Here is an 11,423-nt window from a genome sequence, read left to right as displayed (position 1 = left end):
ACATATGTTTACTGAAATGGATGTGAAATTTAAAATGTTATTTTTGAGGTCCATAATCTTCACTTCACCACAGACTTTCTCCACTTTGAGGAAGAGCCTAGACTAGCCATCCCTCATTCTTCAGGTCTGACTGCCTGTGATGGGCCTTCGTTCTCCCTCTTGCATCTCCTTTTCAGCTTGTCTTTTATCTTTTTTTTGTTGTTTCCCTCTATTGAAGCATAAGTCCCTTGAGGCCAGAGACTCTTTTCTCCCTTGTATCTATATGCCCAGTGCTTAACAGAGTACCTGATAATAAATGCTTATTTATTAATAGGGTGCACAGACCACATTAGTGGAGGAAGCATCAAAGATGAGGGCATGAAATTCCTGATTTTACTGGAAACTGAGTGAAGATCTTCCACCCCAACTCCTGCCTAAGCACAGAGTTGACTCGGCTAATTGCCAGCTGAAATTTGGCACATGATTAGTTATTTGCCAATGTCCTTCCCCAGAGATGATACTCAGAAATGAACACAATACTCAAGATGGGTGTTTAAGCAGGGAAGTGAATGGTGGCACTATCACCTCCCTTGAAACTAGGAAGCAGAGCCCAGTGTCCAGACCGAAGTCTTGTCTCCCCTTCATTGGTTCTTAATAACTTAATCCCTGCTCTTTCTGTACCACATCTTGCTTACATTTTTCCAATATTTCTCCCAGTGTTTCTATATTAAATACTAATTATGCTTTCTGAGGATGGGGGCTTCCACTGATCTTTCTAAGGGATAGGAGAAAGGATATTACTGTCAAAAACTTTAATGATGGTATCAGCATTCTGGGGAGCATTGTCAAATCAGAGTAGGAGCTATTGGGAGCAGATCCTTTGGAGTGGGAAAGGCTAGAAGGAAAGGGAAAGCAAGTGGGTCCTAGATGGAGGACAGCAGGGTCCCTCTGCCAAAACCTAACTTTGGGGACAGGTGGTGTTGGCCTTTTCAAAATCCATCCAAATTGAGAGTAGGTCCACAGGCTTAATGGGATGGACAATTGCAAGCTGGTTGAAATCACAGCGTTCATATTCCCTCCCAAAGAATTGGAAGATATCTAAGGGGCTAGGAGTGGGTTTCACCCTCAAACGCTGCAGACACAACCCCACAAACACATCCTCCAAGTAGATTGCCTTGATTTTCTGGGCCACAGCCAGGATTTTCATGGCAAGGCAACCAGACATCACATAGCCAGCTCCAGCGCAGTAGGGTGGGTAGATGGTTCCAGGGAACACCTCTCGGGGCATGTACCATTTGTAGTGTGGCTTTCTCATGGGCATCCTGTTCTTATAGATGTAGCCAGTGATGAAGGTTGGACGTGGGGGCCTCTCAGGCTGAAGCACCTGATGGACCAGGAATCTAGGATTCAGGAAGGTATCACCATCCACCTTGAGCACATACTGGGCAGTTTGGCAGTGGTGGACCACCCACTCCAGCCCCATCAGGGTCTTGAGAGTTAGGTTGCTATAGGTATCTAGGAAGCCCACCTGGAGCAGGTCTTGATTTTCAGCGTCCTCCTTCTCTAACAGGTCCTGATGGTGTCTGTGTAAGTGGGATGGGAACAGTCCAAGCACAAAGAGGCGAAGAATGGTGACACCAGGCACAATGGCTTCATTTCCCCATGTGGTCCGGATAGCCTCCCGAGTCTCACTGTCCTGAGGCTGAGTCATTACCAACATCAGCAGGAAAGGGGCAGTCTCACCCTGACATTTGTCTGGGTGGTTGATCAGGAAGGGGTAAGAATAGGGATATTTCACCACTGCCATGTCTGGGGTTAAATGTTGTTTTGAGAGTCTCTCCATGGGGATGTCCAGGGCATCTGGAGCCAAAGGGACCAGAGGTATCTCTGGGTACAGGGAGCTCTTGGACTTAAGATGGAGTTGGGGTCCTGGAGGTTTCAGGGCACTCCGCTTAGCCTCCAGGAGCAGTGCCAGCATCACTCCACAGGCTACACCCAGCAGAACCCCCAGTACCAGATGACCCCATGACCACCTCATGGTGCTGTATGTCCTGGGCAGGGAGGAAGAAGAGGCTACATTATTATATGTGCTGAGACTATACAAAACAATTCACAACCCTAGCTTCCTTTTCTTAGGTCAGAGATGTGTGGAGGGTTGGACCAGAGCTCCCAAGGTATGGATCTGGGAACAGGAGAGGAGACAATAGAGGAATGAGAAAGGGGGCTGAGTAACCTTCCGTGTGAGGGGCCTGGACAGGGGTCTTGGAGTTTATTCAGTTAACCAGCTGTTGGACCTCTCCCTCTTCTGTCAGCCTCTCATCCTTTCTCCATATTCCTCACTAGGAATAGGTGCTCCACCTAAACAATGTTAGAGGGGATTTTTATTCTGTCCTTTACTACTTATTGCAAAGACAAAAGGAATGGTAGGATCTTCAGGAGCACATTGTCCCATAGTGAACAGTAGCACCTCCTCCTCCCAAGGCTAAAAGGGCTGCCATCTTGCCGTCTCTAATATGGGGCCACACTCAGAGCACATCTTAGGGTGGGAGAAAGATGGATGATCATCAAGCTGTGGGTTCCATTCAGAGCCTCATCTTTGTGGATCCCAGTGTCTTAGAGCTGGATTCAAATCCCAGTGCTCTTATCTACCCCTCTAGGTGACCTTGGGCAAGTCATTGGACCTCTCTGGGTTTCACTTTCCACATCTGTAAAACAAGTGTGTTAGTTCCAGAGAGAGAGGCAGATGGACTTAGATTCCAGATGGAGCTGTATGTTTTTCTTTTTTTGGACAAGGCCAAAATGGGAATTTGTTTTGCTCAACTACACAAGTTTGTGACAGGTTTTGTTTTCCTTGTTTTCTCAAGGCAGAGGAGAGAGAGGGAAGAGAGGGAAGTGAAAAGAGAGAGAATGCAGGCCTTAAAATAAAATAGAATGGAATTAAAAATAACTTTTAATGAATGTGTTAGACTAAATTTTCTCTGAGGCCCCTTCCTGTTCTAAGTCTATGATCCTAAAGGAGTTGGAAGAGTCTACACTGAGGGGTTAAGTGATTTGTTCAAGGTTATATACTCAACTGATGGCAAGATGACAACCAGAATCCAGGCCTATTGCCTCTTAGGCCAGGGCCCCTCTCTGCACAAAAGGCGGCTCTCTTCCCACCTAACCTGCAATTCTTCTTTCTTCTCTTTTAGTTGCTCTTCCCAAGATCCCCTTTCTTCAGCCCCCCAAATAGTTCAGAGCTCATGGAAGAGCGAGCTCTGGGAAACTCATGGAAGTCATTGACTGCCCATTTGATGTTTTATAGTCCTCATCCTAGGCAGTTCACAGCAGAAACACCCAGCCCAGACAAACATCCTTGGAACCTTGACTTACTTTCTGCCCTAAACCCCTCTCCCTACACCACCACCCCCACTTGACTATTTTAGCTTTGTTGCATCATAGTAAGCATGTCACCTCTCCTCACTCCCAATGTCCAAACTGCTATGCTCTGTCCCACCCAGAGTGGGGATATTTTCTGCTCATTCTATAATTAGCTACATTTCTCTGGGATATCTGAGTGTTCATTAGCTCTTGGACTTCCTTTCAATAGAGAATATGAGTTTATACCTATAATATTTTAGTGCTTATTAGCTGAATTATCCTGGCACACCCTCTGGTTAGGTATTTTGGAATTGAGTAGAAAAGCTTTCTCTTTTGGATTCTTTCTCCTCCTTTAGCTTTGAAGGCACCATGCCCTCCTAGTTTTCCTCATTTCTTTTCCAACCTCTCCTTTTTAATTTTATTCGTTGTCCTCTTGTCCCCCTTTCAACTCCTTTAGGTAGATGGTCTCCAAGAGTCTTGTTTCAGCCCTCTTTTCTTCTCTGTCTACACTCTCTTTCTTGGCAATCACATCCAGGATCATGGATTTATGTAGGGATGTGCTGATAATTCTAAAATTTCCAGAAAAAAACATGCATGACACACTTTTAAGTTTAATCTTTTTAAACTTTTAAAGTTTAATCTACATTTTTTTCATCACTTTATCAAGTCTTAATAACCAACAAAACACTAAGTCAAGCCATGGGTTTGTAGCATTTGCCAACTGTTGAGGTGCAAATGTTCATTTGCCCTGAAAATTTTAACCATCGGCTCCTGGTGCCAGAGTACCTCTGGATTTAGGGATCATAGCATCATAGAATTAGGGAAAATACCTTTGAGATCATCCACTGTCATTCCCTTATTTTATAGATAAGAAAAATGATGTCTAGAACAGTCAAGTAACTAGAATATTTGATCCTTGAGCGCAGGGACAGTTTTATTTTGTCTTTGCTTCTCAGCACCCTCTGCAGACCCTGGCAATGTGCAGTAGTTGGTTGTGGATTAACAGATTGCCCAGACCACATGACTAGTATGCATTTGAAGTAGGAATCAAAGGGTCCTCTGAGACCAATCCAGGGCTGCTACTTCAGCTCCACCACAACATCCCATAGCTTCCTTGACTGCCTCTTTGAAGATGACACCTCTGTCTAAAGCTCCAGCCCTTTCTTTCATTGTTTTATACCCACGTTTCTCACTGCTTATGAAATATGCCCGCAGGATGCCTTGGAGGTTAGTGAGTTCCTCCTTCATTTAAGCTCCCCTAGAAGGTTTGTTGGATGTGAGTTGAGCTGATTAGGTTTTGTTGGGACCAGATTTTCTCTCAGGTCCTTTCTATTCCTGAGATTCTGTGATTCTGGCTGTCCCACTGGCATCTTACACTTAACATGCCCCCAGAAAAATAGAGCATCTTTTCCCCTAAACCTACCCTCTTGCTAGTGGCACTGTTTCTGTTTCTGTTCATTCATCTGGTCTCCCTGATTTGATTAGGTTAACCTTTTACACTTTCTACTCTTTTATTTCTCATTTCCAATCAGTTGCTCAGCGTTATCAATTCCACCTCCATATTTCTTACATCTGCTTTTTCCTCTCTATTCCTACTGTTACCGCCCTGATAAAGGACTTTTATGGACTACATGGCAAAAGCTAACAGGACTTCCTGCCTCTTTTTTCTTCCCTCATCTATCCTTCATATTCCACCAGCACAGAATCCTTGTTCTTTCTCTGTCAAATTATAGGGGTCAGATTAACTTGCTGGTGTCTGACAAATTCCTTGTTTTGGGGTGTGTGTGTGTGTGTGTGTGTGTGTGTGTTGTTGTTGTTGTGGTTGGCTTTCCTCTGTGGAAATTTCCAGCCTCCTTGGGTCCCTTCAGAGGTGAGAAGACAGGGTTTGGGATTGGAGGCCTCCTTCCCACAAGGGAAATCTATTGTTGGGACCCTGTTGCAACTCTGCTCCAAGTCACCGAAGCAATGTTACAAACTTCCTCCTGGCCCTGTTCCTGATTTCTTTTGGAATTCAAATCCATGTCCCTTCTACTGCTGAAACAGCTCCTGGAACTTCTAGGGCCTCTTCATCCTAGAACAGTCTGATGGAGCACCTGTGTTTTCTTGGTGTTAATTATTAGGCCAAAATGAGCACAGGTAGCAGAGAACTGATCCACACTTTGTTGCATCTCAGCTTCAGAGGCTGCATTGAGTGCACAGTCATCTGCAAACAGAAAATCATGCACCAACACTCCCTCCACTTTGGTCTTGGTTTGTAACCTTTTCAAATTGAAGAACTTACCATCAATATGGTAGTTGATCTTGATGCTGTGTTCATCCTCATTGAAAGCATTTGTCAACATGACTGAAAACATCATGCTAAAAAGCATAGGAGCAAGCACAAATGGAGAAGTTTTGAATGTTGTGGTTAAGTTCACTCACCTTGGTAGTGTACTTTCCAGGGATGTACACATTGACAATGAGGTTGATGCATGCGTTGCCAGAGCTAGCTCAGTGTTTAGGAGAGGAGGTATTAGACTGACTACCAAACTGAAGGTCTACAGAGCCATTGTGCTGACCTCATTATTATATGCCTGTGAAACATGGACAGTCTACTAGCGCCATGCCAGGAAACTGAATTGCTTCCATTTGAACCATCTTAGGAAGATTCTGAGGATCACCTGGCAGGATAAGGTACCAGACACTGAAGTTCTTGCTTGAGCTGAACTACCAAGTATTCAAACTATGCTTCAGAGAGCCCAACTCTGATGGGCTGGCCATGTTGTTCGAATGCAAAGTGTATACTTGCCAAAAAGATTATTTTATCGAGAACTTGCATGGGGCAGGTGATCACATGGTGGCCAGAAGAAACGATACAAGGACACTCTCAAGGTCTCTCTCAAGAACTTTGGATTTGACTGTGCAACATGGGAGACACTGGCACAGGACCTCTCACCATGGCGTGCCCACATAAGAAAAGGTACTGTGCTCTTTGAGCAAAGCAGAATTGAGACAAAGTAAACACAGGATGTGCAAATTTGGAATTTCAACCCAAATATTCATATGGTCTATCTGAGCCCAGCCTCTGGTAGAGCATTCTGAGCTCATATTGGTCTGATCAGCCACAATCAGACACACTGAAATTTCACTTTACAATGGTGATGTCATTTTGGTCCTTTTGAAGATGGACAACAACCAACAACCAACCATCCCTCTACAAAGTCTGCCTCTCTTCTCTCACTGGTGAATTCCTCCTGGAGCCTGACTTCCTCTGCATTTTAGAACTTTTCCCCAGTGCTGGGTACTTTCATCCTCTACCCCATACCTTCTGTCTCCCTTTTTTGTGTTATCTTCCCCCATTAGAATATAAGCTCCTTGAGGGGATAGACTGTCCATTTTTTTGCTTGTATTTGATCCCCCAAATTTAGCACATTGTCTGGCCTATAGTAAGTGTTTAATAAATCCATCCCTCCTTCCTTCCCTGCCTCCTTTCCTCCCTTCCTTCCTTCCTTCTTTCCTTCCTTCCTACCAAGACTGAACCTATGACAGAACTTGACTAGTGAAAGTAAGTATACCAGCCCTTGCCCTATTCAACATCAAGATTTGAACCCAAGTGACCAATATCATTGTGTAATGCTTCCATGGCCATAGAGGAAAAAAAACACAAGTTATATCAGTTTCTTCCTGGTAACATATGTAGGACCAATTACAGACCCACACAATTCTCCATTCCATAGCTCCAATTTCTGTCATCTCAGCAGTAAAATGTTCCCTAGGGCATTTATGAATCTCCAATGGCCTGTATCACTTCTTACCTCACTTCATCATGAAGTTGCTCTTGCCATTAGTCACATAAGGTCAGTTGAGGCCAAGAGGGTCACCCTTACTGGTAGCATGTCCTTTGACATGAATCAGCCATTGGCTTTTGGTCCAGTTCCCTAGGTATCAGAGATATATTTCATCCCTTCTAAGATTTTAACCACGGTCTTGGGCTCATATGGCTTATGGGAAAAAGAAATTGCCTCCACATTAGTCTTCCCTGGATGATAATGTACACTGAACTTAGACTTGGTTATTGCTACTACCCATCTTTGAAAGACAATATCTCATGTGACAATGTTCAAGAGAAACGTTGATGGATTGCTGTCTCTCCATATTTTAAATTCAGTTCTCTTTATATAACTTTGTATTTCTCACTAGTAGCTGGTTTTGAAGTCAAGTATTTTGTATATGGGATAACAAGTCTCACTGTCAATAAGTCCTCTATTGGCAAATGGAATAGGTTTCTGGACACCATCACTGTCAATACAGGAGTGCTCATAAGCCTTCTGGGCCAGCATCTGTGTGCATAACAAAGGATTTATTTGGGTTTTCATGGGCTAACACTGCGACATTTGTGAGGCAGTAGATCAATTCCTTGAACTCTTGTTTACACTTCCCATCTCAAGGATTTAATGTCTTTTATTTTGTGGGAGAAAGCGCAGTAGAAGAAAGACTTGAGCTGACTAAAAAGGCGTTGGTGGAAGGGTCTGGAATCATAAAAAAAAGACAAGAAAGAGAATATGAGAAAGAGAGTTTTAGAGAAGTTTGGGAGAACTTGAGGGAAATTTGAGGTCAAAATTACTCCTAAATTCTGTGAAAGAAGGTTCAAAGAGGAGGAACAGGAGCAGGGAGGATAAAGAAAGATTAAGAGATAAGAATATGAAGAGAAATACTCAAGGAGAAGGAAAAGGAGACAGTAGCTGGTAAAGCAAGACAAGAAGAGGTAAGTGAAACATTGGAGGGTAGGTTGTAGAGGAGATTGTCGGATGGGGCAAATTGTTGAGACAGATAAAAGGCTGGTGTGATAAAGTTGCAGAGGAAAGGTATGATTTGGCTGTGGAGTTGTTGAATCTAAGAAAAGGAAATTGGGTGATGATATCAAATTATTAGGAGGTTGTTAATATAGACCATAAAAGATTTAAGGAGACACTTAATTGTGATATGTAAATATCTGAATGTAATTAAAAAAAAACAATAAAACAAAGCTAATGAGTTCAATCAGCATGGAGAATGAGGTCTTGATTTCTCAGTGACTTGCACAAGCATGAAACGTTTGTATTTCTTCTGTAGTCTCAGAAGTGCTTTCTGTATTCTAAGTAGAGGTTGCTTTCCCTTCTGGAGAAAAAGGTGAAGGGACTTAAGGCTGTTAGGGACAATGAAGTATTTCCAAAGGAAGTATAAACAGTGGCTTTTAGGTTTTCAAAATTTTTTCATTTTTGTAATTTTGATCATAGTGTATGAGGTTTTTTTTAAGTTTTGCTTATTTCATTCTGTGTCAGTTCATACAGATCTCTCTAGTTTTCTTTGAAATAATCCAGTTTCCTCATTTCTAATGGCACAATAGTCCTCTATCATATTTATATACCATAGTTTGTGCAACCATTTCCTAATTAATGGGAATTCCTCTAATTTCCATAGTTGTTTTTTTTTTTCCACCACAAACAGAGCTACTAAAAGTATTTTTGTATTTAGGACCATTTCCTCTTTCTTTGATTTCTTTTGGTCATAGACCTAGCAGCGATATAGCTCAGTCAAGGAGGGGTATACTGATTAGTAATATATTAGTGTATAATTTCGAATCTGTTTATATAATGGTTGTGCCCATTCATAGGTCTGACAACTGTGCATCGATGTGCTTATTTTTCCACCAACATTTGTCATTTTTGTAATCTTTGTTGAATGTGGAGTGGAACATCAGACTTGCTTTAATTTTTATTTTGCTAACTGGTAGTGATTTGGATTTTTTCATATGTATTTCTTCCCTTGGGAACTAGGTAGTTCATGTTCTTAGACCATTTATTAATTAGGGAATAGTTACTATCCTTATAAATTTGAAATTGATTCCTTACATATCTTGGAAGTGAAATCTTTATCAGAGAAACTTTTTTCAATGATCTTTTCCCAGTTAATTTTCCCCTTAAATTTTAGCTTTATTAAATTTGTTTGCATAAACCCTTTTTAATTCCATGTAATCAAAAGCTTATCTTTTATCTTCTATTATCCTCTCTATCTCTTGTTTGATTGTAAACTTTTATTCTATCTATAGATCTGATAGGTAAATTTTCCATGTTTTTCTAATTTTTTTATGAAGTGACCTTTTATATCTGGGCTCCATATCCATTTGGACCTTATCGTGACAAAAGGAGTGTAGGTTACATATCCATTTGGACCTTATCTTGACATAAGGAGTGAGGTGAGGTGTATTTTCACATCTCTTCTCTCAGGTTAAGCTTGGTCATTATCGTTACATAGCATTTTGTTTTCTATACTTTATATCATCATAGTCATTGGGTGTCTTGCTTTCTAAGCAGTCACTTAGATGGTGCAGTGAGTAGAGCAGACTGGCCTGGGAGTCAGGAAGACCTGAAGACAGATCCAGCCTTAGACACTTACTGGCTGTGTGACTCTAGGCAAAACACTCTTTGCCTCAGTTTCCTCATCTATAAAATGGAAACAATAATATCACCTACCTGGGGTTGTTGTGGGGATGAAATATGATGATATTTGTAAAAGTGCTTAGCACACTCATACTAAGTGCTATAAAAATGTTAGTTATTTTTATTATCTCACCCTGCACCAGTTCATCCTTCTCTGTATTCTTTTTATATTCATCCTTTCTTACAACAAAGTAATATTTCATTCAGTTCAGGTAACACAGTTCATTTCCTAATTAATCGATATCTACTTTGTTTCCTTTTCCTTCCTATTACAAAAAAAAGCTCCTAGAAATGTTTTGGTATAGATGAGACTCCTTTCTGATATTACTTGCTTCTGAGGCAGGAGAGAATTACAGGGAAGGCCTGATCTGCTGGATGGATGGTGTCTAAACTTCAAAGCTTGCCACCATCCCTTTTGACTGTGGTGGTAGTGGTGGTGAGGAGTTGTGCATAGAGGAATGTGGAAGCTGAGCGAAGACAGGGAGAAGGAGGAGAAAAGTGAGTGGTTTGGAGGAAAGGGAAGCCATTGCAAGTGAATGAGAACTGCAAGTAGCAGGATAGCTGCTAACGGAAATGATAAGACTCTGGAAAAGGTTGAGAACTGAACCTGTGAACATTTTCTACCTTCTAATATAAGGAAGTAAAGCAATTGCTGACAACTTGTCTGGGACATAGGTCAGTTCAGAATTCCTAGAATAAAGCAATTGCTCTGAACGTAATAACCCATAATATCCTGGAATAAATGGAGAATGCTTCATTAATGTTTATGCAGGATCAGAATACATTTTAGGTTAATAATTAAGAAAATAGGGATATCAGAATTTTTTTATCATTTTGAGACAAATGTAACTCAGTTGGTCATAGGTGAAAATTTTATTACAGTGAGACCATAAGCTGAGAGGACCCACAGTCTGAACCAAGAAAGATAAGAGAGGTGAAAGGACAGATTTCAGAATTTTATCAGCTAGGTTTAAAGTTGGAAGGATTTGAAATGCTACCATTTCTAGTCAATCCAGCTCAACAGAGAAACATCATGAAGGCAGAGAATCAGAGAGGTCACCCAACAGATCAACTGTTTTGCCTGAGAAGTTTCCAGTAAGGTGTCTGTCAAACATGGAATGGATCAGCTCAGTTTAGCAGTACAAGACAGAAGTTACATTCATCAAGGAACTTTTACAGACAGTTCTTGAGACAGAACCCTTTTTTGTGTAACTTTTTTTTACCTCTATTCAAATAATACACATTAATTTTCTCTCCCTTGCATCACCCTCTTAATTGAAAAAAGAAAAAGAAAGCCTCCGTATCACATATATGTAGTAAAGCAAAATAAATTCTTGTGTTGGCAATGGCAAAAAATGTATGTCTCAGTCTTCACTGAGTCCATCACCTCTCTGCTTCATCACTGATTCTCTGGAAGAGTGCTTGGTCATTGTATTGATAAGAGTTTTTAAGTCTTTCAAAGTCGTTTGTCTTTATGATGTTGTTATAACTGTGATTCATCTTTGGTTTCGCCCACTTCATTCTACATCAGTTCATATAAGTCTTCTCTTACTTCTTTGAAAGTATCCCCTTCTTCATTTCTTATAGTTCAGTCCGATTCCTTTGAATTAATATACCCTAATTTGT

General features: G+C 41.3%; 1 protein-coding gene across 2 annotated transcripts; it reads right to left on the bottom strand.

Annotated features, from left to right (window-relative positions):
* Nucleotides 1-776: 776 nt before the first annotated feature.
* LOC140500099 (beta-1,3-galactosyltransferase 2-like) lies at nt 777-3,361 on the bottom strand. 2 transcript variants are annotated; one of them, XM_072602381.1, is made up of 2 exons: nt 3,054-3,361; nt 777-2,030 (listed from the first exon to the last, which is right to left on the bottom strand). In XM_072602381.1, the coding sequence occupies exon 2, from the start codon at nt 2,015-2,017 to the stop codon at nt 938-940; it is 1,080 nt and encodes a 359-aa protein (XP_072458482.1). In that variant the 5' UTR covers nt 2,018-2,030; nt 3,054-3,361; the 3' UTR covers nt 777-937. The 2 variants fall into 2 exon arrangements, with proteins under 2 accessions (XP_072458482.1, XP_072458483.1); XM_072602382.1 differs by having other exon boundaries at nt 3,144-3,354.
* Between the last annotated feature and the right edge of the window lie 8,062 nt (nt 3,362-11,423).

Source organism: Notamacropus eugenii, chromosome 4, assembly GCF_028372415.1.
Source record: "Notamacropus eugenii isolate mMacEug1 chromosome 4, mMacEug1.pri_v2, whole genome shotgun sequence".
NCBI classification, from domain to species: domain Eukaryota; kingdom Metazoa; phylum Chordata; class Mammalia; order Diprotodontia; family Macropodidae; genus Notamacropus; species Notamacropus eugenii.
Note: the sequence above shows the minus strand (reverse complement) of the source record. Positions and strands in the feature narration are given on the sequence as shown.

Coding starts and splice junctions, on each gene's coding strand:
- LOC140500099 (XM_072602381.1), bottom strand. CDS start 2,017: ATGAGGTGGTCATGGGGTCATCTGGTACTGGGGGTTCTGCTGGGTGTA.